Here is a 26,628-nt window from a genome sequence, read left to right as displayed (position 1 = left end):
GTTTTTGCTTGCTTCCAATGGCCTGAGTAGGACCATGTAAACTGACCCCATTTCCTCTATGAAACAAGAATCAAATACATTTGTAGAGTAATTTTCTAATGTACAATGCAAAGTAATTTTCACAGGATTTGCCATACCGGAATAGAGCATTAGTCCACTACCTTGCCTCTGTTAATGGGAAATACCTAATACAGCCAAAAAACCCAACTCTGTACATGTGGGATAGGAAAGCAGTTCAGAGAAATTCTTTTCTCAGCCCCACATGGAAGCAGCTCACATTCTGAAGCATGAAATATATCTTAGCATTAACACAGGTATCACCACATGGTACTTTTTTTTGTTAAGGGTGTGAACAAGCATTCAGTCTTAGGTAGATATACTGTGTGATAACAGCTTGTTATGCAAGTAGGGTGACTAGACAGCAACTGTGAAAAATCGGCACAGGGGCTGGGGGGTAATAGGTACCTACAAAAGAAAATGCCTCAAATATCGGGACTGTCCCTATAAAATAGGGACATCTGGTCACCCTATATGCAAGGCTCTGTTCAGAGGTTTGCCAATTTCGGCCTGTGTAAGTCCTTAAAAAGTCCTATGATTTGGACATGACCAGCTGACCCAGGCAGTCACTCAATCAGGGCCTCCTGGGGGGCAAGGGGGGGAAGTGAGGCAATTTGCCCCAGACCCCACAGGGGCCTCCACAAAAGTTTTTCGGGGCCCCTGGAGCGGGGTCCTTCACTTGCTCCGGGGGGCCCAGAAAACTCTCACGGGGCCCGGGGCCCCGGAGTTTCTTCCGCTCCGGGTCTTCAGCGGCAATTCAGCGGTGGGGGGTCCTTCCGCTCCGGGACCCACTGCCGAAGTGCCCCAAAGACCCGCGGCGGGGGTCCTTCCGCCCCGGGACCCACCGCTGAAGTGCCAGGTCTTTGGCAGCAATTCGGCGGCGGGAGCCCCTGAATCTTCTGGGCGGCCCTGCACTCAATTTCCATCAAAAGGAACCGACACTCCAGGCTCTCTCTAAACTACGAAGTTTTGCCAGCATAGCTATGTCAGTTAGAAAGGGGAGGGGGAAATCACACTATGACGCTTCCCAGGGTACCCAGGATTGAGAGGCACCTCCGTGCCACCTGTCCTTGGCATGAGGAAGCCTTGCTGTGCCTGCCAGGGGATCAGCTCCCCAACTCCACTGTCCACAGGCAACACAATCACTCCCCTCTAGGCCTGCGCAGGCCCCGCTCTCTTTCTACAGGTTAGCAATAGGCACACTCCTACCCACCAGCAGCTCCCGGGAGTGTCCAGCTTCTGGTCCACTGAATACTCACCGATCAGCTGTTCCCAAAGGAGCAGTATGTGCCAGCTTACCAGTTACACCTCAGATCACCACTTCACTTAACACACACTGCTTAGAGATGTTCATAGTGAAGATGAGTAAAAAAATTATTTAACAAAGTACAGGGATTCAAGTAATAGCAAGTAAAAATATTGGAAACAAATGGTTACATATAAAATAAAATCATAACACACATTCTAGAACCTAGACTTACTTAACTAGATGCTTCCCTGTCTTACAGAATAACGCTCACCCAAAGTCCTTTCAGCATTTTGCAGCCAGGCTTGTCTGTGATCTTCTGTTTATGAGACAAGTCGCCCTGTCAGTGGAAGATGCAGAGTGTCTGTTGGTACCCTCAGATATATCAGCACAATCCTTTGTCCAACTGGACACACTGCTGATTTTTTTTTTCCTGTGGCCTCCCTCTTTTGTCAATTTCACAACCTTTTGATTAGCATCAGGCTCAATATGCAAATAGACCACCACTGTGAAGCAGACAATACACAATGACTAGACAGGGAAATAAGCATCTGTTACCCCCTGCCTGAAAGGAACCGGTCCAAGGCACATCACCTCCTGATGATCTGCCCTTCCTTAAGAACAGAGTTTTCAGTATATACACATAGCTTCTTAAATATCAGCCTTATATACACATCACAATTATGACAACCGGCGGGCTACTGTCTCTCAGTACAGACCTCACTCTTTGGTGAATTACTATGCACATATCTGAGCCAGGAGATCCCTGTAAAACTCCCTGTGCCCTCTGTCAGTTTGCATCAAGAGTTCCCTGGGTTTCACACACTCCTATACCAGTGTACCCTACCTGACACAGCTATACCCCCAGTGTAGACACAACTATGCTCACTACAGAGTGCTTCTGTCATCTTAGCTAACGTCATAGGTGGTGCAGCTATGTTGGCAGAACTACTCCTGTCAGCTTCTGCAGCATCTCCACTAAGGGCCTCTGCTGGCACAGATATACCAGCAAAGGCTCTGTAGTGTAGACAAGTCCAGACACATGCTTCTCAGGCTAAGACAAGCTCAGCAAAGCTTCTAATGTCATAATTACAAGGAGTCCCTTCCGAACTCACCAGATAAGGCAACTTCCTACAGTCTACAGTGTGTGATGACTGCATGTGTAGATTCCAGCGTAAGATGGGGAACTCATGTCTGCACTAGTGACTGACAGCTGTCCGCTAGGAGTGCGTGACACATTTGTCCTAGCCAGCAGCAATAGCTACCTCTAGTTTCAATAAGAAAGGACAATTTAGAAGCTAGCGTCCACTAATTTTAGGCCTTGTTTTAACCTTCTCCTGCCCAACAGTTCTACCTCAAATTTCACACACCCTGTCTTAGTCCAGAGTAGAATTAATTTTAAAAGTTTGGGGTAAACTGAAGAGTTTTGGCGATAATGACATTTTTGCCACACAAGAGGCTCTCTTGTATAAAGTTTTAACAGTCTTTTTATTTAGGTCTTGGTGACTGTCAAGGACACAACTTACTAGACCATCAGAAATTCAGTGGTAGCCTCAGGGCCATCCCTACCCATACGCAACGTACGCAGCTGCGTAGGGCACCAGGAAATTTGGGGCACCAAATTCCCGGTGCCCTACGCAGCTGCGTGCTGCTCCAGCCCCTGCTCTACCTCTTCCCAATAGCCCCCGCCCCCGCTCCGCCTCTTCCCACCCCTGCTCCACCCCCACTCCACCTCTTCCCCAAAGCCCCCGCCCCTGCTCTACCCCAGCCCTGCCCCCACTCCCCTGTGGACTGCAGCAGGGTTGGGCTTGCGCTCACCGGCGGCGGGAAGTGAAGCGACCCAGCCCCAGCCGTGCCACCGTAAGTTCTGGGGGGCAATTCCCCTCTGCCCCCCAAGCCGGTCCCCCCCTGCGGAGGCCTGGGGCCAGCCCCCTCAGCGGGGGAGGAGGGCTTGCGTAGGGCCCCAGAATGGCTAGGGACGGCCCTGGGTAGCCTACCCATCCATCAAATACAAATTTATTTCTCCAGAAACACAAAACCAAATGCCTTATTTGTGATCATGCTCTGCTTGTGCGGACTCCCTTACTGACACGCACAGTCTACTGAAAGGCACCTTCATAAGACAGGCTGCATACGGGACCAGCATGCCCTACTGTTCAGAGTTATACCACTTATACTAGTCCCGCGGTTCTCAAACTGTGGGTCAGGAACCCAAAGTGGGTTGCGACCCTGTTTCAAGGAGTCACCAGGGCTGGCGTTAGACTTGCTGAGGTCTGAGGCCAAAGCCCGAGCCCAACAGCTTCAGCCCTGGTGGCGGGGCTCAGGTTACAGGCCCCTTGCCTGGGGCTGACGCCCTCGGGCTTTGGCCTTGGCCTCCCTGCCTGGGGCAGCAGGGCTCAGGCTTTGGTTTGCCCCCCACCCCCCGGCCCAGGGCAGCAGGGCTTGGGTGGGCTCAAGCTTCAGTCCCCCCCTCCTGGGGTCCTGTAGTAATTTTTGTTGTCAGAAGGGAGTCGCAGTGCAATGAAGTCTGAGAACCCTTGTACTAGTCATTAGACACAGAGCTAGAGTGTACATATACAAACCTAGATAGAAGTAACACTTAGACTCAAACATATGCAAGTGCGAAAGCAGTTACAAAATCAAACCTTTGTGGTTTCAATACTCTGCCTGCAGAGAGTACAAGTACGTTGCCTGCAAATTTAAGATTGGAATAGCAAACCCACAGCAAAAGAGTTAAGTTTGGTTGGGTGATCTAATCTCAAGACTTCTGTATTTTCTGATACAAAGTGGAAACTTAGTAGCAAACTCCCAAGTTGCTATTTGTTTTTGAGAAAACTACAAAACTCTCCAAAAACTTTGTTTGAAGTGACAGTGTGTAACTGAATTTTTAAAAATCTCATTTTTGAAATATGGAAAAAGTTATCAGACTCAACCTTATACCCTCCTATTCATGTTCATAAAAGAGATAGGGATCAAACAAATGCAATCCAGTTAGATATTGTTCAGATGCAAAAATTAGAGCACTGTTCAGAGTCACAAGCAGAGTTCAGCAAGTTAGCTTCAACAGATAGTTATGATTTCCTCTCACCCATCTCATAAAAATATTGCTGATCCTTACTTGATTTTTTTCCAAGTTTGGTTTAAAAGTAAAAGGATAAAGGCAGATAACTGATTATCTCCATCTTCTCCGTCCCCCTCCAGTTACCAGAGGATCTTGGTATTTATGATTATTTTAGCCTCAGTCCTGTATCAGGCACTTTGCAGACATGAAGGAAGATACAGACACTCTCCCAAAAATCTTTATCTGAAGACCAGATTAAGCTTCCATACTCACAGGAAGTAGTATATGCTCAACTCATAGCTTCACTGACTTCAGTAGAGCTATCTGATGAGTACAGTACTGCTTAATACTATTAAGCTGGCAGAATCTGACCCTGAATCTTTGCCAATATGTATGTCAAAAGTCTTGGTCTCATACTGTGGAATATTTTGACACCTCAAAACTATTCAAGCCTATTGTTTAAAAATACCAGCGCACGTCAATGTTATGCTAACCTCATGTCTACTTAGAAAGAGATAGTAATTCATATATTCAAAGCATGATGACCTACTCTATTTGAGGAATATACTTACTGTAGTCACACATCATGGTACTGGTAAAGTATAAAGGACAATTCCATTTCCAGTTAACTGCTTGCTCTTGCTTACTAAACAACTTCTGGTTCCATTACTACAGAGAATAGCACAAGGACTTCTATTGAATAAACATACTTCCCAAAGCTTGGTAAAGTTCCATGGCAAACTATTCAATTAGCAATTGTTTATTTTCTTCAGAGATTTCCAAATGTAAACTACACAACTGAAAATCACATTCTATTTATTTTTGAAGTTATTGGCTTTAAACTGCTTTAAAAGGCAAAAGAAATCATAATCCAAATATTTAAATAAGATTCCAAGGTGACTAAATTATAAGACAACAGCATTTAGAACCTATTAGAAAAACATGGTTGGTTCTCTCTAGACAACAGTGAATAATGTTTGCATTAAAATGTTTTACATAATACAAGTTTCTGGCTATAACACATTTACACTATCTCCATAAGCAGCTTATGTCACAAATCTGATGAGGAATATTGATTTATTTTTGCTTCAACTGCATTTTGATCAATAATTAAATTGTCAGAGGCATTTTTCTTTAAAAATATAAAAACAGTTACCAAGGCTGTAAGATTAGATTTTTAACCTGTTAATATTTTTTCAGAATTGATAAATGTAAATTAAGTTACATCTTAAGGCAGTCAACCTTTTGGTGATTCATCTCTGTAGGCTCCACAGATCAAAGACTCCTGTTGAAGTCTAGCATACTGAAGGGTTTAATACTTTTTTTTTAATCACTACATTAAATACATCTCAAATTGTGAATAGCAGGAAATAAAAACGGGATTTTATCTGACAGAATACAACTTTATTTTATATACACACTGAGATAAGTACTGACAGTGGCGTGACTGCAGAGGGAAAAAGAAGCCATTCTGAGTTTAGCAACAGCTCACCATCTTGGACTTCAGAACCCATTTCACTGAAGGAGAAGGTTGAGGGAGGAGCTGCTGAGGAAATGTTGACTGCTACTCCAGGTTTAGCCTCTATTTTAAGACATGGTCACAGGGAGAAGCCAAATCTGTCCTGGATTATACCCCATGCACCGAGGGGGACTGTATGGGGTGTAGGGTAGGGTAGACTTCGGCCTGGGATCTCTGATCTCTACCCAAGCTGCTTTTCAGCATGCATAAGGGATCACATTGTACTTTAAACACAGAATTGAATTCCAGAGGTTGCACTGATACATTTACTCTTGTACATCATTAGCACAGATATGTCTCCATCAACCATGACAGCTTAAAGCCCAGTAGGAAAACCAAGCTATTAACATTTATAGATATTTTAAACAGACAAACTTGTTCACCACATCTTTTAGCCTACAATATAATGCTGTCCATCTCAATGCTGGGTCACCACTATACCCAAGGCTTTGTACTTAATGGATTTTACCTGGAAAAATAAAGGTTGATTAAGAACAGCTCAATTTGCACATGACACTGCATATAAAACATGTAAAAATAACTTATGGCCAATAACAACAGCTTTTGCATCTGAAAAGGATTTAGTACAAACAAACCAAATATTTACAAATGAAATACTGTTTAAAAATGAGCCACTAATATGTTTTGAAATATATAAAGTGCAATTCCCAGTTCAATATTCCTTAAGATTTTTTGTATGGTTTGTTTAGTATGCAGGTGTAACACCAGCCCTATGAAATCACAGAATCCACTTTTCCCAGTATTTTGCAAGACTGCAATAATACCTTCACAGCCATAGCAACGACAATGAGAACTGCACAACTCAAGTGATTTAGCCATTGAAATGTTTGCAATTAGTGATTCAACAAGTCCCTCTATTTTACTCCTCATAAATAAGCCACACTGATGCCTTCAGAGCACTGCACCCCTTTATAGTATTAATATCAACGTGCTATACTTACCCCTTAGCAGTAATTCTTTGCCATTTTCTGTCATTTGGTTTACCATTCTTCTCTGTTCTTCAGACAACATTTAATCAGCACATACTTTTTTATGCAGCCCTGAAGGACCAGAACAACTGAAACAAGTAATACTGTACTTCCAAAGGAACTGTTCACTATTGCCAGGGTCACAGAGACTGCTGGCTGCTGCACTGCATAGAATTGATTTGGTTCAAAAAGCAATATGCTTTCTCCCAGGAAGACTAAGCAGACATTGATATGGTCCTAAAACGATAATCCTTTCAACAGAGACAAACTATATAAATGTCACTAACTTACTGAAAATGCTGTTGCTAAAATCCCAAGCTACTTATAGTGAGAAGACACACTGCCTACCATCTTCCTCTGGCAAAAATGAACTCTGGAGTCCATCATGACTTTACAAATATTGGAGAAGTCTCTTTTCCTGGGAAATCCTAGTGGAGAACCATTAAAGACAAGACAAAATTCAATCCTTAAGTGAGAGAGACAGTGCCTATGCATAATTTAAGCTTTAAGCATAGGGAAGAGGTAAGTTTTAAGTACCAGCTCTGTTTCACCACATAAATCCCTCCCCACACTTGAGCGACAGGTTTTCCTCTCCAGCCTTGCACCTTGTAATACGGATGGCCCTGAAGTCAGTAGCACCATCGGTTATGCCCCAATGTATTATATTGCCCTATTTTTCAGGGATGGTTCAGCAGGGTAGTTTATAACATCCCATGCCTAGAAGCTGAAGGTAGAAATATTTAACAATGAGAGGAATGAAGGGAACAAAAATGATTAAAGGTCTAGAAAACACGACCTATGAGGGAAGACTGAAAAAACATGGGTTTGTTTAGTCTGGAAAAGAGAAGACTGAGAGGGGACATGATAACAGTTTTCAAGTATGTAAAAGGTTGTTACAAAGAGGAGGAAGAAAAATTGTTTTTCTTAACCTCTGAGGATAGGACAAGAAGCGATGGGTTTAAATTGCAGCAAAGGAGGTTTAGGTTGGACATTAGGAAAAATTTCCCGTCAAGGTGGTTAAGCACTGGAATAAACTGCCTAGAGAGATTGTGGAATCTCCATCACTGGAGATTTTTAAGAGCAGGTTAGACAAACGCCTGTCAGAAATGGTCTAGATCAGGGGAGGGCAAACTACAGCCCGCAGACTGGATCCAGCCCGTCAGGGCTTTCAGTCTGGCCCACAGGATTGCCAGCCCCGTGGTGCAGCAGGGCTAAGGCAGGCTCCCTACCTGCCCTGGCCCCGCGCCACTCCTGGAAGTGGCCGGGAACCACGTCCCTGCGGCCCCTGGGGGAGAAGGGGCGGAGGACTACGTGCGCTGCCCTCGCCTGCAAGCACCACCCCCCGCACCTCCCATTGTCCAGAAATGGGGAACCGTGGCCAATGGGAGCTTTGGGGGTGGTACCCACAGGCGAGGGCAGCACGCGACAGAGCCGCCTACCCCACCCCAGGAGCCACTGCCGGACATGCTGACCACTTCCGGGAGCAGTGCGGGGCCATGGCAGGCAGGGAGCCTGCCTTAGCCCCGCTGTGCGCTGCTGCCACCCCAGAGCCGCTCGAGGTAAGCAATGCCGGGCCAAAGCCCGCATCCCAAACCCCTCCTGCACCCCACACCCCAATCTCCTGCCTTGAGCCCCCTGCCACACCCCTCCCGCACTCTGCACCCTCTCCTGCACCCCAACCCAGTGCCCTGAGCCCCCTCCCACACCCCACACTGTTCCTGCACCCCAATCCCTGCCCTGAGCCCCCTGGTGCACCCCATACCCCAACCCCTTGCCCTGAACCCCCTCCTGCACCCCAACCCCTTGCCCTGAGCCCCTTCCTGCACACCACACCCCGCCCCACACCCCACACTCCCTCCTGCACCCAAACCCCCTTCCCCAGCCCTACATTCATGGCCCTGCATACAATTTCTCCACCCAAATGTGGCCCTCCGACCAAAAAGTTTGCCTACCCCTGGTCTAGATAATTAGTCCTGCCACGAGTGCAGGGGACTGGACTAGATGACCTCTCAAGGTCCTTTCCAGTTCTATGATTCTATGATTTCCAATCAGAAACATGTATTCCCCATCATAGTAGAATCAGGTGTTAAAATTTTTTAAATAAAATTGTTTCAGTCTTTCCCCAAGCTGTCTGTTTTTTCCCTTTTATATGACCCAAAAAAAACCCCCAAACCCATGAGTAACCTCAGATTCACAATCCGGTTATATAAATTGGACAATGGAGTAGCTGCTCACCACTATTCCTCCGAAGGGGAAAAAATTGTTTTACCTAATCCTTGTTACATTTTGTGCCAATTAACATCTAGAAAAGATTGTTCACTGTAGCCAGCCAAGCTAAAGGGAAACTGCAGGGAGCACTCCATAATTAGCAAAAAGGTCCAGAGGGAAGAACACCATATTCCATGTGCACCACAGAAAGCAGGTCCAGCTCACCAAATTCAGATTATAAATTCTTTGGGGCAGGGATCATGTCTTCCTCTGTGTTCTGTGCAGTCTTAAGCACACCCCCAGCACTCAAATAACAGTTCACGTTTACGTAGTGGCTCTAATCCTAAACCATTCCACACAAACCACCAGGGAAGCATCCCCAACGCAGGATAAATTAATAATAATTTGGTTTGAATAAGATTAATCCAGCCAGGACAATCGAGGGAAGGTTTCTTTTTGTTTGTTTGGTTTTTTTTTAATTAAGCTATCAGATTGACTTGTAAATATATGAGCCCTACAGAGGACAAGTGGAACGGCTACTGCTCCAACTGATGCGCACCCATGATTTATTACTATTCGCTTTCTCTCTCTGCACATGGTCAGTATCAGTTTAAATGCTGAGGTTTCTACCACCGGGCTGGTCATTTTAGGCCCTTGCTAGCTCTTCCATCTTCAGAGGAGCGCCTGGTTCTCAAGACAAAGCTGCACCCCTTTAGCAATGGATGCCTGTGGCTAGGGTAGCGTAACTTTATAATTGGGGTGGGGCTTTTTGTCACAGGAACAGTATTTATCCCAAAGGTCTTTTCAAATTTAAACTCATGTACAAGCTATAAGGGATGATTTCATGCACCATTTTAAATGAAGGCCACAGCTGGAGTTAAACAGCAGCTATTTAGCACACAGCCACGGCAGCACTGTGACGTGGGCAGTGTAGACACGCTTTGTCACTGGGGGAGAGCTCTCCCAGCGATAAAAAAACCCCACCCCGAAGGATGGTGGTAGCTTTCCCGGCGACAAAGGGCTGTCTATACTGGCGCTTTTCAGCGCTAAAATTTTTGTAGCTCGGGGGGAGGGGGGTGTTTTTCACAGCCTTGAACAACAAAAGCTTTAGCACTGAAAGTGGCAATGTAGACACACCCTAAGTGATAATCTAGGCCAGAAAGTTAATAGGCTAGAAGGCAAAGAAGGCATTTGAAAGACACAATTACCAGATTTGAATTTGAGGGGGCTAGTGGAGTGCCTTATGAAAAACAAAAGGTACAGCGGTATCTTTAATGCACATAAGCATTGTGTCTCTCTGAGAGATGGTACCAGCAGAGCGCAGTATTTTGAGGCCTGGTTTAGTAATGATCCACTGATTACCTGGGCAACACCCTGAGTTTCCACAGAGACGGTCTTTGCATACAGAGACCAAGTTCAAGGCTGTTTAGCTTGGGAGCACAGACAGAATCTCAGCACAAGGTGGGGCTGCTATGAAAGTGTGTGGCTCCTAGATATAAAATTTGTTTCTTACTGTGGCAATCAGCAATTTAAAGTATGCAATAGCAAGCCTCAACAAGTCTGCCTTCTCGGAGAGTTACCGGAGTTCAGCAAAACAAACTACTTCAAATGGTGTGAAATAAGAATCTTTTTGCCTTTGAAATGGAGATGAAAGGCAAAATTACAATGGTCTGACTCCCATGAAGACATATTTTCTCTGACAATGTCTGATGCCCTAATTAAATAACTTCTCATACACAGGACCTGCTTAATAAAAAATGAATAAGAAAAAGTACTGGGCTGTAAGTAGGGACTGCAAAAAGATGGAGACTGGCAGCAAGTTTGTAGGGGGAAAGTGTGACTTCTTTCATCTGTGAAAAAAGGGACGCTAACGTGTAACCCACACACCACCTGGGTGTGGTGCTCTGTCCCATCTAGTGGCACCGAGACCACTTAGAGATTAATGAGTCTGCTCTACAGCCTTAGCTAAGATCCCATTGGCTTTTAGCTCATGCAGTAGAGGCTCATGCACTAAGCTCCAGAGGTCCGGGGTTCAATCCCCCCCATTGACGACTGGGGTCTGTTGGCATTACAAAAGCAGTCAGTAGAACGAATATGCTGTATTATTTAAACACATATCTGTTTCATCTATTTATCAGAGGTATTTATATGGCCCCCCACTACTACAGAAACTCTCCCAGTCAACTTCAGTCCTAGTTTTCAAAGCAATTAATGGATCAAGCCCAATTAAACTGAAGACTAAATTTGGATCTGTGACCCAACACAACAGCTGCACTCCTCTGAAACAATGCACATCCCCAAGCCCAGGACAAAGTATGTGAGAGCTGGGGATAAAGCATTCTCGATGGAGGGGACCCAACTACAGAACAAATTTCTAGAGGCAATCAGGCAAATCCAGAGTCTAGCCGTGTTTAGGAAACACGGCAAAACTATCATCCTCAAAAAATCCTTTCCACCATAAGAATGGCACTCAGCACTGACACCCCCTTTCAACTACTAAACCTTCACCAACAGGAAAAAAGGAATAAGACCCAAAATACAAACTCTATGCCTCCCGCTCTCCCAGCAGAGATTTTTTCCCCCTTAAAATAGCAGAAATGCTGGAGACTCCGTAAAATCCACTTCACTCTTACTACTGAATTTACACTGAAGCTGCTCTGATACTATGGTGATGGGCAGCAGTACAAAACCATAAGACTGAGGTGTCTGGATTCTATCTTTTGCTAAAGGATTTATCTTCAATACCTCTAAGTGTTAGAAAAACTCTATTATCCCCATTTCAGAGATGAGGAACTGAGGACCAAGGGCCTTGTCTTCATTGGGAAAAAAGTTGTATTTTAAACACAGGTTGCTAAGCTGCATTAACATCTGAGGCCACGTCAACAACACAAAGTTCTGTCAACGCGAGTTACGTCGGTGTTCAGCTGCTGACCTTTGTATATCACTTGGGCATGTGCATACTTGAGTGCTTGCATCGAGGTAAAATGCGATGCATCATGGGAAGGTATCCCAGTGTGAACCACACTGCCGTCCAGCTCAATGCCTTGTGGGACATTTTTGCAGTGCTTTGTGGGATACCAGTGATTTGCCCAGGGATTTCTGAGAGTTATAATCAAGTTCCCACCACTCCACTTTCTCCATCCCATAATGCTTTCCACATCCCGTAATTTCCACACCTTTTAAAAATTCCCAGAGTTCCACACACTGCTTTTTGGTCTCCACCATCTCTTTTGGCAGAAGCATGGACCCTGCATAGCTCAGCACAACTGTGATAGAGCAGGGTGTCTGGAGTCCCAAATTAGTGCCCTAATCACCAGACCATCCTTCTTGTCACGTCCATATTAGTACAGCCATCACTGGTAAAAATTCAGCATTTGTCGAATAGCTACAACACTATTTCTCCTCATTCCTATAATAGTACATAATTGTATACAAGTGTGACAATGGTGACAAATGCTCACCACTAGTTCAGACATCATGCAGTAATGAGCACACTAAGCTCCTTGAGGTGCGTGTACAACTTAGCATGGCTATCAATCTAAGCAACTTTGGAACAATCTGGAGACAAATGCAACTGTAGCAATAGCTTTTAAGTAAAGCAAGGACCTCAGAATCCTGCAAGTGGTACCAAAAAGAAAATCCTTTCCCATACGTCCAGGCAAAAACTCTTAAGGCTGATAACACTTAATTTTCCACTCTGCCGGCCAAGCAAATATATGCCTGTGGGCATACAGAGCAGAACAATGATTAAAAGATCATCAGAAACTCAGCATAACATTTTGTAGTGCCAAATATTTCCATGGAAATGGATTCCTCACACTGTTCTAGGCAGCTGTCCTTCAAGGAAGGCATACAATGACACACAGGAGTACAGGGAAAAGGTTGGTTGGCACTTCCAAGCCCCACACTGGTCATGATTACAAAAGTTAAACCCCTACCACACAGCAGGGGCCATAATCCGCTGAATTAGGTGCCTGTTACTAAAAAAATACCCTACAAATATAGACCAATATCAATACACAAAAAATATAAAGACAAACTTCCAGTATGGAGATCAGGGTAGATAATGAAGTCCACGAGAGAACAGATTATCATTCTGCCACTTACAGAATTATATTGATAAGTAGTAGATATAACAGTCGCCTGCGATATCCTGAATGAACTTAATTCAATAAAGTTAAACCTTACTGAATCAGGGGGTCCACTGTATTAAAATTCCACAATAACACATGTACAATTTTATCTCCCTTCTCTGGGAGGAGGGGGATGCTAATATATTTCCTCTGTTATCAGTGCTTTGTAGCCACACACACACATACACGGACACACACCCCTCCAGAGAGGAAGGCAGTTCAAACTGGATTCTCCAGTGACCAAGAGCCTAAAAGGATTTTTGGATAAATAGCCTGGTTTTAAAATGGCTCAGTGCCTTCTTCCTGACCTAGCAATGGACAGTATCCCTGGTCCATGGAGCACCCCAATCCTTAGAGTAGGATTGGAAGGACTGGGCCTACTGAGGCCCCAAAGACTGAGTGCTAGTTCTGAGCTGAAGCTGTGATGAACTTGTGACTACAAAGGAAACCCCTGTGGTTAGGGTGCTGAAGGACTGCTCCTTCCAGAGCCTATGTTGAGATGGTGTCTAGTAAGCTTATTAGCAGGCATGCTGCTTCTTTCATTGATTGTAATGTTTTCTCCGTAGTGCTTTTACCTTAAGAATAAAAGAGGCTTACACAGAAAGAACTGTGTGGTAACATATAACTGGAGCAATTACACCTATTAACCATCTCTGAAAAGAAAGTAAGCTGCCTGTCTCTGCAGGGAATAACACAGTGAAGGCAGGGAACTGTGCAGCTGGGAAGTAGCCCAGTCAGAAGGGAGTAAGATGAGGGTCTTCACCCAAGAAAGCCAACAGTTGAGGAGCTGAAAGCCTGAGAGTGAGGGCCCTTGCTGAACCAATGAGGGGAAACACAGGTGCAGTTGCCCTGAACTGTGATAGTAATATCCACAAACTCCACTAACATGTACCAAACCTGCTAAAGAACACAGTCTGAGAACAGCCTGGGAGCAGAAATACTTAAAGTCAAACATATTCACTCTGGAAGAATGTTCTCTTGTAGGATCAACAGAATAATCTTTTCATGCCTGGGGGAGGAGAAATGCATTATTATAACAACATTTTTTCCCCACAGCACACCTACCATTAGCAACAACATTGCAGCAGACAGCTCTAAGGCTATGTGCATACTACAGCTTTATCTGCATAAATTATGTTGCTCAGGGGGGTGAATAAAAATCACCCCCAAGTGACATAAGTTACACCAACATAAGCACCCGTGTGGACAGTGCTATGTGGATGGGAGAGCTTCTCCCACCGACATAGCTTCTTCCGCTCACGGGAGCTGGAGCTGAGAGAGCTCTCTTAGAGCGGCTACATTAGAGAAACTCTCTAGGGTATCCGTGCTCAAGATGCTGTAGACTTCTTTTTTGGTAATTGGCTTGAAAGGAGTCAAAACCATAGTCCATCTGAGCGACTACCGCAAAGTGCAAAGTTTGGTACTTGGATGTTAAAGAGCTGCCCATCTCTAAGAAACTGAAGCTTTTGTTGTTCCTGCTGTTGCTCTTTTGTGATTTAGTTCCATAACAACTGGGATTAATTGTGAGGCAGAAAGATTAGCACATGTGTAAAAGATTCTGAAGTATGCAAGATAAAAACTATACAAAAAAATGTATGCCCAATTTAACGTTGTATTTTACGCACATTTATAAAGTGTAGTCTGATAGATTCATGTAAATGGGCTAGTGATTGGAAGCAGTTTCACACACCTGGCAAGAGATTCTCTTACTTATGATATTCTGTATAATAAACCCCTTCCCATAGCACGCTGGCCTTTGTAGTGTTGCTGCTATTTTTCATACAAAAATCACTTGAGGACTCGTCTATACAGCCAATAAAGCATTTGTAGAATAAGTAAATATGGCTGTTTGGACTACTATGAAGATTCCTTATCCTCTTCAACAGGGAAGCTGAACTTAGTCCTCAACAGCTGCCAATAGTGCTTAAATTATAATGAAAAATGCATTAACCAGAAAACATACAGAAATAAGGTTATAACAGACAATTTACAGGTGATGTAACAGTCACGGGAACATCTTTAAAAAGTTTCCCCAATTTTTTTTTATACTGAGTACAAGTGCATACTCTTAAGGAGTTAGGAATGTAGAATTTACAAATTATAAATTCAGACACCAATTGAGAGGATTTTTTTGTTTCCTACAGTTAATCTGATAGCGAAAGAAAAGCCTCATACACCAAGACCTCTATACTGTAAATATTTGCAAAGGAAAGTTATTTAACTGAGAAAAAGTGACATTGCAAGCTAGAAGATTAAAATATATTCTTGTCTGAAACGGAGCCATAGTGTTTTAATTGAATACTAGAAAAATCCTAAACATTAAAAACAGGACGGAAAAAAGACATTCACAAATTAAGAACCTGATTTAATTACAAGACTTAGAATACTCACATACAGCATTCTGTTTTGCTGCCTGCTTCAAAAGCATTCGTTCTGAAAGAGTTTACTTGACTGCCTATGCCATAAGCACACCTAAAGAAGAGCTCTGTGTAGCTCAAAAGCTTGACGCTGCCACCCACAGAAGTTGGTCTGATAGAAGATATTACTTCACCCATCCTGTCTCTCTTAATATGCCATAAACACTCAAATCATGTCTACCACAGCTGGCAGAACTAATGTATACAGCTCTCTACATACATGGCAAAATACATGTTTCCTGAGGAATATCAAGAGGGAAAAACTATAATACAACAATAGCACTGGTAGCTTTCACTTGTCTGTCATAAGGAAGACAGAGAATAAACTAATTTTGTCCATCATTATTCACGTTCGGCTCACTATTAAAGAGGAACAATTAAGAAATAAAGATGTTGCCAGCCAAATCAAACAGAAATACAAAAACAAACCCATTCTTCAAAGCAGCCTGTTGCACTAACAGAACCGGTGGTATTTGCTTTACTGCATTACAATAAAAAATCTGCTTATTAAATTTGGGAAAGCTGTCTTGAACGACTTTGTCAAGATAAATTTTAGTTTTTAGCTTGTTCCTGGAGTTTTATATTTAAAAAGAACTTACCACAAAGTGTTCTTATCTCTCTGTGGCACTGAGTATCCCCCATTCCGTTACACACACTCAAAAAGAAAATAATGAGCAGTAGGGTTTGGTTTTTTTTTAAACTTGAGTGAATGGTGTTTATGCCTGGCTGCATTTGCTGGCCAATAGAGCTGCAAAGTGTCTTAATCTCCACTTAGCATGGGGCTTCACTGCAAATGCCAAGTTTTAAAAGATCAATAAAACCGTAATCATGAAACTTACTTGTTGGAGTGGGGAAAAGGAGAAAGGATGCTACTATTTACTTTTAATGAAGTACACTGGTACTTACCAGTACTTACCAGTACCACTTATACTGGTACTGCTTCAGCATGTAAAGAACGCCTCTGAGTCTGACCTCTCTTGTTTGAAACATTCATTAGTCAGCAAATCACTGAAAGTCATCATTTGTGGATAAAAATCAACAAGAAAATCCATTTCTCTGCATATCCTTTCTAAGCTTTCTAATCAGTTACAAACACTGAGCAGTGGAGTTTGTGTTTTACACCGCACACATCCCAACAGACATATCAGAGGCTTGTTTTTAGCTAACATTGATGCATCAGAACCATCTTTCCTAGACACTTCCCAATTACTTAAATTCCAGAGAACCCAGAAAAAGATGCAGCTTCTTCTAAATTTAGCTAAGGAATCCGTTGGCAGCCGGCAATGGGAGTCCTTCAGTGCACCACTGCTGCAGCTACCTCAGCTACTGCGCCACAGAAATCAGAAGCCGTATGTGAGAGGCATATAAAACAGGCTATCCGGGAGCATGGTTTTTTAAAGCAAGCAGCTATTGATATACAGTAAGCATGACAAAGTGCAGACTGCTGAAAAGCTTCAGAAACCTGACACGTCTCCTGGGGCAACACTAAATGGGGTGCCCATGAGAATCTCAAGGCAGCACCTTTGCTTTCAGATTGTCCAAACCACAAGAAGAATAAATACGCCTTCTCCTCTACCATATTCAGTCGTGTTCAGTTTTGGGGTAAGTCCTGAAGCCCTTCTCCACTCTTTCCATTGTCCACATATCACAATTCTATCTTCATCAGCACACTAAGTCTGCAGACCTATGCACCTGAATGCTGAAGGCTGCATCCTGAGTTTGGCCCCTGGTACCATTGCTATAGTAACTGTCAGCTGCCCATAACCGGACCACACACTTGACTTCATAAAAAGGGGAGAGATTTTTACCTCAATCTCATACAATCTAGTCTCGGACTCTCAGTTTCCATTACAGGCTATTTTATATCCTAGATGGATGTTTACAAGGTGGTTCTACGGTAATTATCACTCTGGCACCTAAGCACAGCGTGGCTCTGCATCGCATTCATATTGTATTTGTAGCTGAAGGGGGTGAGTCAGGTCAAAGCATCAGGTTGGAAATATTTCAACTTCCTTGATCCAAGGGTAATAAACATTACGAAGAACTCACATTATATTTGTCATCTAAGGCTTTTAAAGCACTTACATTCAGGGGTGGCTCTAGCTTTTTTGCCGCCCCAAGCATGGCAGGCAGGCTGCCTTTGGTGGCATGCTTGCGGGAGGTCCCCGGTCCTGCAGATTCGGCAGCATGCCTGCAGGAGGTCCGCCAGTCCCGCGGCTTCAGCATACCCACCACCGAATTGCCGCCGAATCCGCAGGACCAGCAGACCTCCCACAGGCATGCCACCGAAGGCTGCCTGGCTGCCGCCCTCGCAGGGACCAGCAGACCGCTCCCCGTGGCTTGCCGCCCCAGGCACGCACTCGGAGCGCTGGTGTCTGGAGCCGCCGCTGCTTACATGGCATCATTATCCCCACTTAACAAATGGAGACACCAAGAAAGTGGGTTGAAGTGACTTCCCTGGCAGAGCTATTCAGCACTTTATCTTTGAAAAGCAGGTAATTTATCACTCGACAGGGGTAAAGAAATCACATAGGAGTCAGTTCAACCATTATTGGAAGTAACACTGCGCTCCACATTCCAAAGTTATTTCACTCTGCTTCCCTGTAGAGCTGCTTCCTAGAATCTTCCCCAACGCCCTCTTGCTTGGCTTCAGTCTACATTTTTCAAGTAACATGAAGAATGACAAGGGTAAGTGTGTAAAAATAGGTTTGTCTCTTTATCTAGACAAAAACCACATTTGTGTAGGAGGTTGGGCTCTGTTTATCCATATGGCTGCTACCCTCAGCCCCTGAAACATCTGAATTTCAGTAATGCACTTTTATATATGTACAAAGGAAAGATTCTGTGGGTACACACTAGTTAAGATGTCTAATTTCATTAAAAAGGCCAATTTTCGTCCTGTCTCCACACTTTGCCAAAGTGTCAAGTGCTTTGGAATCTTTTGGAATGAAAAAAATGCTACATACACTATAAGAATTTTCATACACATTTTACATGAATTGTGTTCCAAGTTTTAAGAGCTGTTACTTCAATAATTTAACCTATATTTAAAAGCAAATATTGTCATCAGATATTTTAAAAATACCTATTTGGGGGAAAGATTAAAGTGAAAATATATGGTCTTGGTATCATCATTTCACTCTCCTTAAAAAAAACAGCTTGCAACTAAGTTATTTGTATTGTATTGTATCAGGCCACCATAACCTATTACTACAAAAAATCCAACAACTCCACACATCAATACAACTTGTAAGCATACTACTAGCCTGCCATCTGTGGAGGAGAGGCTCCATGGTGGCTAGAGCACTGTTTCACTGAGTTCCATGGAATCAACAAAAGCTGTAATACAACTGGCAAATAAGCATGAAAGTGCATTGGCAAAACCAGAGGTGGCCACTGCCCAAACTAGGTCAGCGACACCAAGCTTATTAGTCTCGATTCCACACACATCACCGAAAGATAAACAGCTTCCCACAGGGCACATATCTGAGATTGTCAGACTTGTGCTGGCAGAAGTCAAGCACATCCTGGAGGTGACCTCAGCATTCTGAGGACTGGGAAGAGTAACAATCTTTATGAAAGACCAGCTTTAAGCAGGGACAGCTCCAGCGTTTTTGCCGCCCCAAACAGCAGGAAAAAAATTTTTTTTTTAAAAAAGCTGTGATCAGCGGCACTTTGGTGGCAGCTCTACCGCCGCCACTTCATTCTTCGGCGGCAATTCAGCAGCAGGTCCTTCCCTCCAAGAGGGACTGAGGGACCCGCCGCCGAATTGCTGCCAAAGAGCCGGACGTGCCGCCCCTTTCCATTGGCCGCCCCAAGCACCTGCTTGCTGCGCTGGTGCCTGGAGCCGGCCCTGGCTTTAAGATAGAAGTTTTATCATCTTTCAAACCATTTCTTTGCCCCTTTTTAAATGAGCACCCTACCAAGTCACCAGCATTATCTCAAATGTTGGAGGGATGCCGGGTGTGCATTCTTACGGCTGCTGATACACAAAGCAGGGCTCACACACTTACATCCCTCCTCCAAATGAAGGAAGGTGTCATGGTTAGTCATAAATAATGAGAGGGATTTGTTTTATTTACAAGTGAGCAATTTAACCAACTGATAGGATTAAATAATCATGTTAAATATTTTTGTTAAAATGCGTTACTTGTGTTGCACTTTATTTGCTTATAACTAGTGTTGACAAGAAATTGTAATGTTGAAATGCTATATTGCCATAAGATGGCAACGTATCCCATACAAAACAAAATAAAACATTCAAAAGCAAAAAACCCATGAAGCAAACAGACAGGGACTGAGGGAGGGGAGGGATCAAATTAAGTTCCCCCAGAATCACAAAAGTCACACAGCTGTATTATAGCATGAGACAGGTGTTTAAGGAACATTCTGAAAATCAAAGCCAGTGGTTTTTCCCCATTATTTCAACCTTACTACTGTTGAGAGTCAGCGTTACCATGATAAAGTCATATCATAACTTGTCATTTTAGGCCATCCATGTGATCAGTCAAACTGAGCTACCTGGAGCAGCATTTAAATATAGCTCTTATTAGCAAGCTGCCAAAGCAAGAGGTTCACAAAAATAACTGTACTTAGTTTCACCACTCTAGCCCTGGCGGCAGGGATCATTCCACTGGGCCACATGGAGGAAATGGACAAAATGCCAACACACTTATTGCCAGACAACCCCTGCACGTATTCATGGAGTGCCCATTTAACAACACACACACTTTGGGGAGAATCACCAACTAAAATTGTAAAGTGACCCATTCCAAATACACAAAAATATAACATCCTATCTGACATCGCGGCTCCCATCAACTGTCAGTGACCTACTCACAATCCATACTCACAACTGCCGCGGAACACCCTGGAACATTCCCTGCAGGCCCATTCCTGCCCTCGGTTCCAATCGGCTCCCTTTCACAGGTTTCCTGCTGGAACTGCCGGCCTTTCACGGGAGCCTCCCTCACCCAGCATGTGCCTTATCACTTGGCACTCCCCATCCATTGGACGCTCCTCTACACCTCTACATTAAGCTGGAGGGAGGCACTTGGAAGCAGAGAAGAGACAAAGGGAGTTGTCTCCTCTGTGCAATCACAAAAGGATGGAACCCAGCAGAAGCAAAAAAGAATCAGGTGACTTCTCCCCAGACCTGGAGTTTCCCTTTGCTGGGCTCCAAAAACAGTAGTTTACTTCCCAGGCCCTAACTACAAGGTTGGAGATCATTGGGAGATGGGGAGTGAAGCCTTTCCCCCTTCCTCAAGCCTCCAAGCTGTGGGTCCTGAGGAAAGGAGCTAACATGTCAGTAGACGTAGCAAGGCCATTCATCATCTTGATGCCCATGCCCTGCTGATGTGACCCAGCCCATATAAATACTGTAAGGGGGACACAGAAATGGAAAACGTTACAGCTAAAAACAAAACAAAAAATATTGCTGAAGCACAACACACATTAACACAGAACCTTCACCGGACATTTGTCAGCTTCAGAGTATACATAAGTCAGCTGTTGCCCTTCAGGCACATTTTTGTGTAATAGTCCAAAAAACAGCATACTCAGGGCTATGACGTGTCAGCCTGCCAATATGCAGGACAGGCAGCTGGGTTGTTTGTTTTTTTTAAATGAGAAATGAAATTGCTTTCAGGACTTCAGCAGTGGCTAAGTGGAGCAAGATGGACACAACAAAAAGCCTGGACTCTCTTCCCTTCTCTACCCACAAGGAGCAGTAACTCCTAGTAGTCCCAGTGGTCAATCCTACTCAGCCCCAACATAGGGGCAGGAAGTGATCAATGGTTCCATCATGTGAGGAAGGTACACACTAGGCTCCACTCCCCCGTAGCTGGTTGAAGTAAAGACTAATTCATGCTAACATTACAAAAAGCCTTGTCTTCACTTGATCAGGGTGGATTTGATTTAAATCACTAGTCAGGAAGACTCGATTTAATCATGGTTTTCTACATAAAAGTGCGTTCTTGTTGGTTGTTATAACCTTAATACATAGTCTTCACAATTCAGAGACAGACGTAGGTTTCATTTTTAGAAGGTACACACTATACGTTTTTAAAGTGATTTATTTTTAAAACTTTTCAGATTAGTTTTACAGCTATATCAGAAAATGAATGATTGTTTGGTTATTTCATTTACCAAAGGCAATTGAAGCAGATATTTATGAAGTCATTGGGAGGTGAACTATCATTAATATTTGGAGGATTTTCTTGCCATGCTGTATTAGGAGGAGAACATCACCAGAGAGATATTTAAATTGTTTTATTTAACTGAAACAATGTTATGTATTCTGGATTTTTTTTCTTCAACAGCAAACATATATTTTAACAAAACAAGCATATGAATTTTTGAATTTAGCTAAACACTGAAGTTTTTTAAAATCAGGTTTGCTTTGTTAAAATTGTTTTTAACTAAAATAGTTACATGAAATATTTAAAAAAAATATAATTAAACCGACTATGTCAGCCAGGTCAACATGAGAAACTTAAAATATTGGCTTCTGCAGCTAACTCAGTCATCTTCACCTTCATTTTCCTGTTTCTTCATAGTCTGGAAAAGAAAAACAAGCTTTCCTGCTTTTTCAGGTCCCAAGCGATTTCTCAATTTGGAATGAATTAGTCCAAAAGAAGAAGATATTCTTTCTACACCGACAGAAGCTACTCCTGTTAAAAGTGAGATTTTCACTTCTCTGAATCCAAGTGCTTAAGTGAATTCCACCAGTTCACTGGTGTGACTTTCTTTAAAACATCATCATCAAACATATATTTCTTATTCCCAAACTGGGTCTCTTTTATGGCCTGCTGCCATTTATCTCCAGACTTCTTATCCTTGTCCAGATCTATTCCACCCCCAACAATCTTCTATTCATTGAACTTTTTGAAACTTCACACTTTTAGAGAGAGGTAAGGGATTGACTCTGTGTACACGAATTTGCAGAGGGGCAATAGGGTTGAGGTCTGTTATTTCTCACCTCTATATATTACTTATTTTAAAACATTTTTGCTGTTAACAAGCATGTTACCTCTGGAGATACAAATCCACAGTTTGAGAACTGCAAAACTAAGCATCTCTGATGGTATCTTTTAGACTGAGCCCCATTGGGTAGATACAAAGAGTAACCTAAATAATCTATACAGAAGTCCCTGGTACCTGATAAAATTGGGTCCCTAATCCATGAACTATTGGAACTCATTTACAAAACTTTTCTTAAACATTACATGAATATATTGTCTCATACTATAGAATTAGAATTTATAATCCCTATTCCATGATAAAATCTTTGAGCTATAATGTATCTTAATTAAAACTGTCTTTAGATCGGATTTTTTGATAAAAATGCTTTTTGAGGAAAAAACCCTATTTAAATTTAAAAAATCCAATTTTTTTTTCAAAAAATCCCAATGCAGAAGCAGAAAATCTAGCATGTTTTCACAAGAGACTGTAGATTACCGGTATATGGCAGAGAAGAAGGATGTGTATGAATAAAGACATTTTTTTGAAGCTGAGAAACTCTCTTCTATGGTGAGGAATGGGATATCAGCGGGTGTGTGAAAGTAAGCACACATTACCATACCATTGTTGCTTTCACTGGAATAGTTCTGTTGGACATTGTATTTGAAGTCTTTCTAAGTATGTGCTGGTCTTGGACTGAGAGTGGGATTGGGAGGGTTCTTTCAGTGGTCCAAGATTAGTATTTGGAAATTGCCTCTCAAAAGACCTTGGATGCCTGATAAATCCAGTTCTGAACAGCTTGAACTCCACCAGCATGTGCACTTTATAACTCATTTTAGAAAGTACTAAAAAACCTAGAATCATGCGTGATCTTCCTAGACCATGGCAAGCTTTTGAACTGAGATCCCCCTGCAATGCTTGTGAAAGGATTTTTACTCCTGAAGGCATTTTACAATGGCACACTAATAAAGCATCTCAGAAGTGTGCACAGGTATTACAACACACCCTGGTCTGGCATATTGGAATGCAGTTGTCACTTGCATCTGGAGCCTCCCTGTTTTGATCACTTATAGAGCTAGATTATTATTTGTTTTGCCTGTCCAAAATTCCATTGTTGCTTGCAGTGTTGTTGTAGCCACTTTCGTCACCCCCCTTGAGTCTTTTAAATTCCATTTCATTTTAAAAGTCACAGTGAAACATCCAGAAAGGCTAAACAGTGACATCAGCAACCAGTTGAACAGTGGCCTAATTAAAATGTTATTTCCCCACCATCAGCCCCCAGGAAAGGCCTAGGGTGACCACACAGCAAATGTGAAAAATCGGGACGGGAGTGGGGGGGGAATAGGAGCCTATATAAGAAAAAGATCCAAAAATCAGGACTGTCCCTATAAAATCGGGACATCTGGTCACCCTAGGTAGACCCCCCCCTCCCTCCAAAGAGATTGCCTTCTTTAAATAAATTAACTGCTAATGAGAGCAGTTGTGCCTAACAGAAGCAGCTGTAAAAGTAGCCCAGAGACAATGCACAGAGTATTTGCGACATTATTTAAGCACTGATTTTACATTAAAAAATATCTGTCAGACTTGCAGACCAAAGGAATGAGAGTACACAAGCACAGTAGGAAAAGCTAACAGTAACGTGAGATTAGACTATTTAGCTACAGTGTCTATCGTGAGTTTATTTAGTTGAGAGCACTTAAATATTTACTCATGTCAGCTTTTAACACTCTCATCACAAATCATGAAAAATCCTTCCATGTGCAGGATTAGGCCATAAATTCTACAATCTCCCTCATTAAGCAACTTAAATTTCAAGACGAAAACTATCAACAAGTGATTGAGAGCAAAAGTTGTTTTGAGGGGGAGGGAATGGGGCCAGGAGCGAAGGACGGGTTAGTTTTTTAATTGTAGGGGAATACCGGCTTTCTGCGTCAGAGAAAAACCATTGTAACTAAAAATATTTCTTGTCTCTCGCTGAATGTCAGTGCAACACAGACAGGCTAGCTATAACTACTATTTAGTGGCCAGCTACAGCATATTATTTAATTTTAAAAACCACTTCTAGATAATAGCCCATTATACAATTACATCAGGTCATCTCTAAGAAAACGGAACAAAAATAAGTTCCACCACCTGTCATTTTAAAAACAAAACTGTGACCTCTAAATTGATTTTCACATACTGTACTAACATTGCATTGACTCCATGCATCTGAAGAAGTGGGGGGGTTTCCCACGAAAGTTTATGCCCAAATAAATCTGTTAATCTTTAAAGTGCCACCAGACTCCTCATTGTTGTTTTTTTTTTTATTGCATCCTTAGGCTACAAAAGGCTAAAATAGTTAGTCATTGTGGTTTTTTTGTTTGTTTTTCACTTCCTAGGCAAGATTTTTCACCCAGTAAATCTTTACAATGTAGTATAACATCGCAAGCCTCACTGTTGCAGACAGATTTACCAATAGTGGTACGGAAAGATTTCAGAAAATCCAGAATCAAATATTCCATCCACGTAGCTTTTTAGTTACCAACAATAAATACGCACCTACAAGTCTGTGAACCATTTCCATTACTGTATGGCTCTTTTACTGTTGTCTTAGCTTCCTAAAGTATTTTGCATTACTATAGCGGCCAAAAGGCCCAACGCATAATCAGGGTCCTATTATACTGGGCACAGCAGGAACACTGGACGAGCGCAGCCAATGATCCTGCCCACACTGGAGCAATGAGTAACTTTACTCCCAGGAGTAGCCCATTCCCTGTAACTAAAGAGGAGGTTTTAACGAGCTGCGAACAGGCCAGTGGAGGCGAGCTGTTCGGGGTAGGGGTTTTTAAGGGTGGAGTTTCACTCTCTCCATCGCAGGAAAGGAGAATTGGAGCGTGCGGCGTCAGCTGATGGAACCAGACATGGTTCCTGGCCAGCAGCTGGGCTTTGCACACACACGCACAGCGCCTCTCTCCCGAGGCTACACCACCCTCTCTCTGCACGGGGCAGGAACGGCCTGTCCCCGAGTCACTGTGCTCATCCTGACACCGGTCCCTCCGTTCAGAGCGGCCCTCGGGGAGGGGGCTGGACCCCTTTCCAGCCCCAGAGCCAGGGAGACACCGCCCCGCACGTCCTCAGCCCGGCGCCACGTCCCGCGCGGCGGTCCCGCCCGCGGGAGCAGAGCGGCCGGGGAAGAAGTTGGCGGAACTTTGCCGCACTCACCCTCGGCGCTGGCGGCCTCGTAGGGGTCCGCGGGGCCCCGCGCCCCGCCCGGCTCGCTGTAGTCCACCCAGCTCAGCCCTTCCAGGCTGTCGTAGTCCCCGCGCTGCTTGTCCGCCACCGGCACCACGGTGAAGTGCGGCATGGCGGCGGGGCCCCGCTCGCCGCTCCGGCTCCCCGCGGATCGCTGCCAGCCGGGCGGGACGCGCTCCCCCGCCGGCTGCGCATTCCAGCCCCGTGCGGTCACTTCCTCTCGGCGGCCCAGCGCCGCCACCCCACCCCGCCGCGCCCGGCCCGCCGCGCCGCCCTGCGGGGGGCTTCCTCTGCGGGGGGGAGGAGGGGACTTGGGGGGCTCCCCTCTGCGGGGGGCTGGGGGCTCCCCTCTGCGGGGGGGAGACAGGGACTTGGGGAGCTCCCCTCTGCGACCGGGAGGGGGAGGGATTTGGGGGGCTCCCCTCTGCGGGGGGGAGAAGGGGATTTGGGGGGACTCCACTCTGCGGGGGGCTAGGGGGCTCCCTCTGCGGGGGGGAGACAGGGACTTGGGGAGCTCCCCTCTGCGACCGGGAGGGGGATGGATTTGGGGGGCTCCCCTCTGCGGGGGGGAGAAGGGGATTTGGGGGGACTCCACTCTGCGGGGGGACTAGGGGGCTCCCTCTGCGAGGGGGAGAAGGGGACTGGGGGTGCTCTCCTCTGGGAGGGGGAGGGATTGGGGGGCTCCCCTCTGCGGGGGGGAGAAGGGGATTTGGGGGGGCTTCCCTCTGTGACCGGGAAGGGGTTTGGGGGGCTCCCTCTGTGACCCAGAGGGGGAGAGATTTGGGGGGCTCCCCTCTGTGAGGG

General features: G+C 44.3%; 1 protein-coding gene across 3 annotated transcripts in view; it reads right to left on the bottom strand.

Moving 5' to 3' along the window:
- The window catches only part of SLC12A4 (solute carrier family 12 member 4), a 77,187-nt gene extending 51,236 nt beyond the window's left edge, over positions 1-25,951 (bottom strand). Inside the window, exon 1 of one of the 3 annotated variants that reach the window (XM_044986964.1) lies at positions 25,795-25,951. In XM_044986964.1, the coding sequence (XP_044842899.1) occupies positions 25,795-25,936 (142 nt within the window). In that variant the 5' untranslated portion in view covers positions 25,937-25,951. Of the gene's footprint in view, positions 1-20,360; positions 20,463-25,131; positions 25,172-25,794 lie in introns of those variants that run through there. The other 2 variants (XM_044986966.1, XM_044986965.1) reach the window with 2 other exon arrangements.
- Positions 25,952-26,628: the final 677 nt, after the last annotated feature.

The sequence above is a fragment of the Mauremys mutica genome, chromosome 14 (genome assembly GCF_020497125.1).
Source record: "Mauremys mutica isolate MM-2020 ecotype Southern chromosome 14, ASM2049712v1, whole genome shotgun sequence".
NCBI lineage: Eukaryota > Metazoa > Chordata > Testudines > Geoemydidae > Mauremys > Mauremys mutica.
This window is presented reverse-complemented; position numbering and strand designations above follow the sequence as displayed.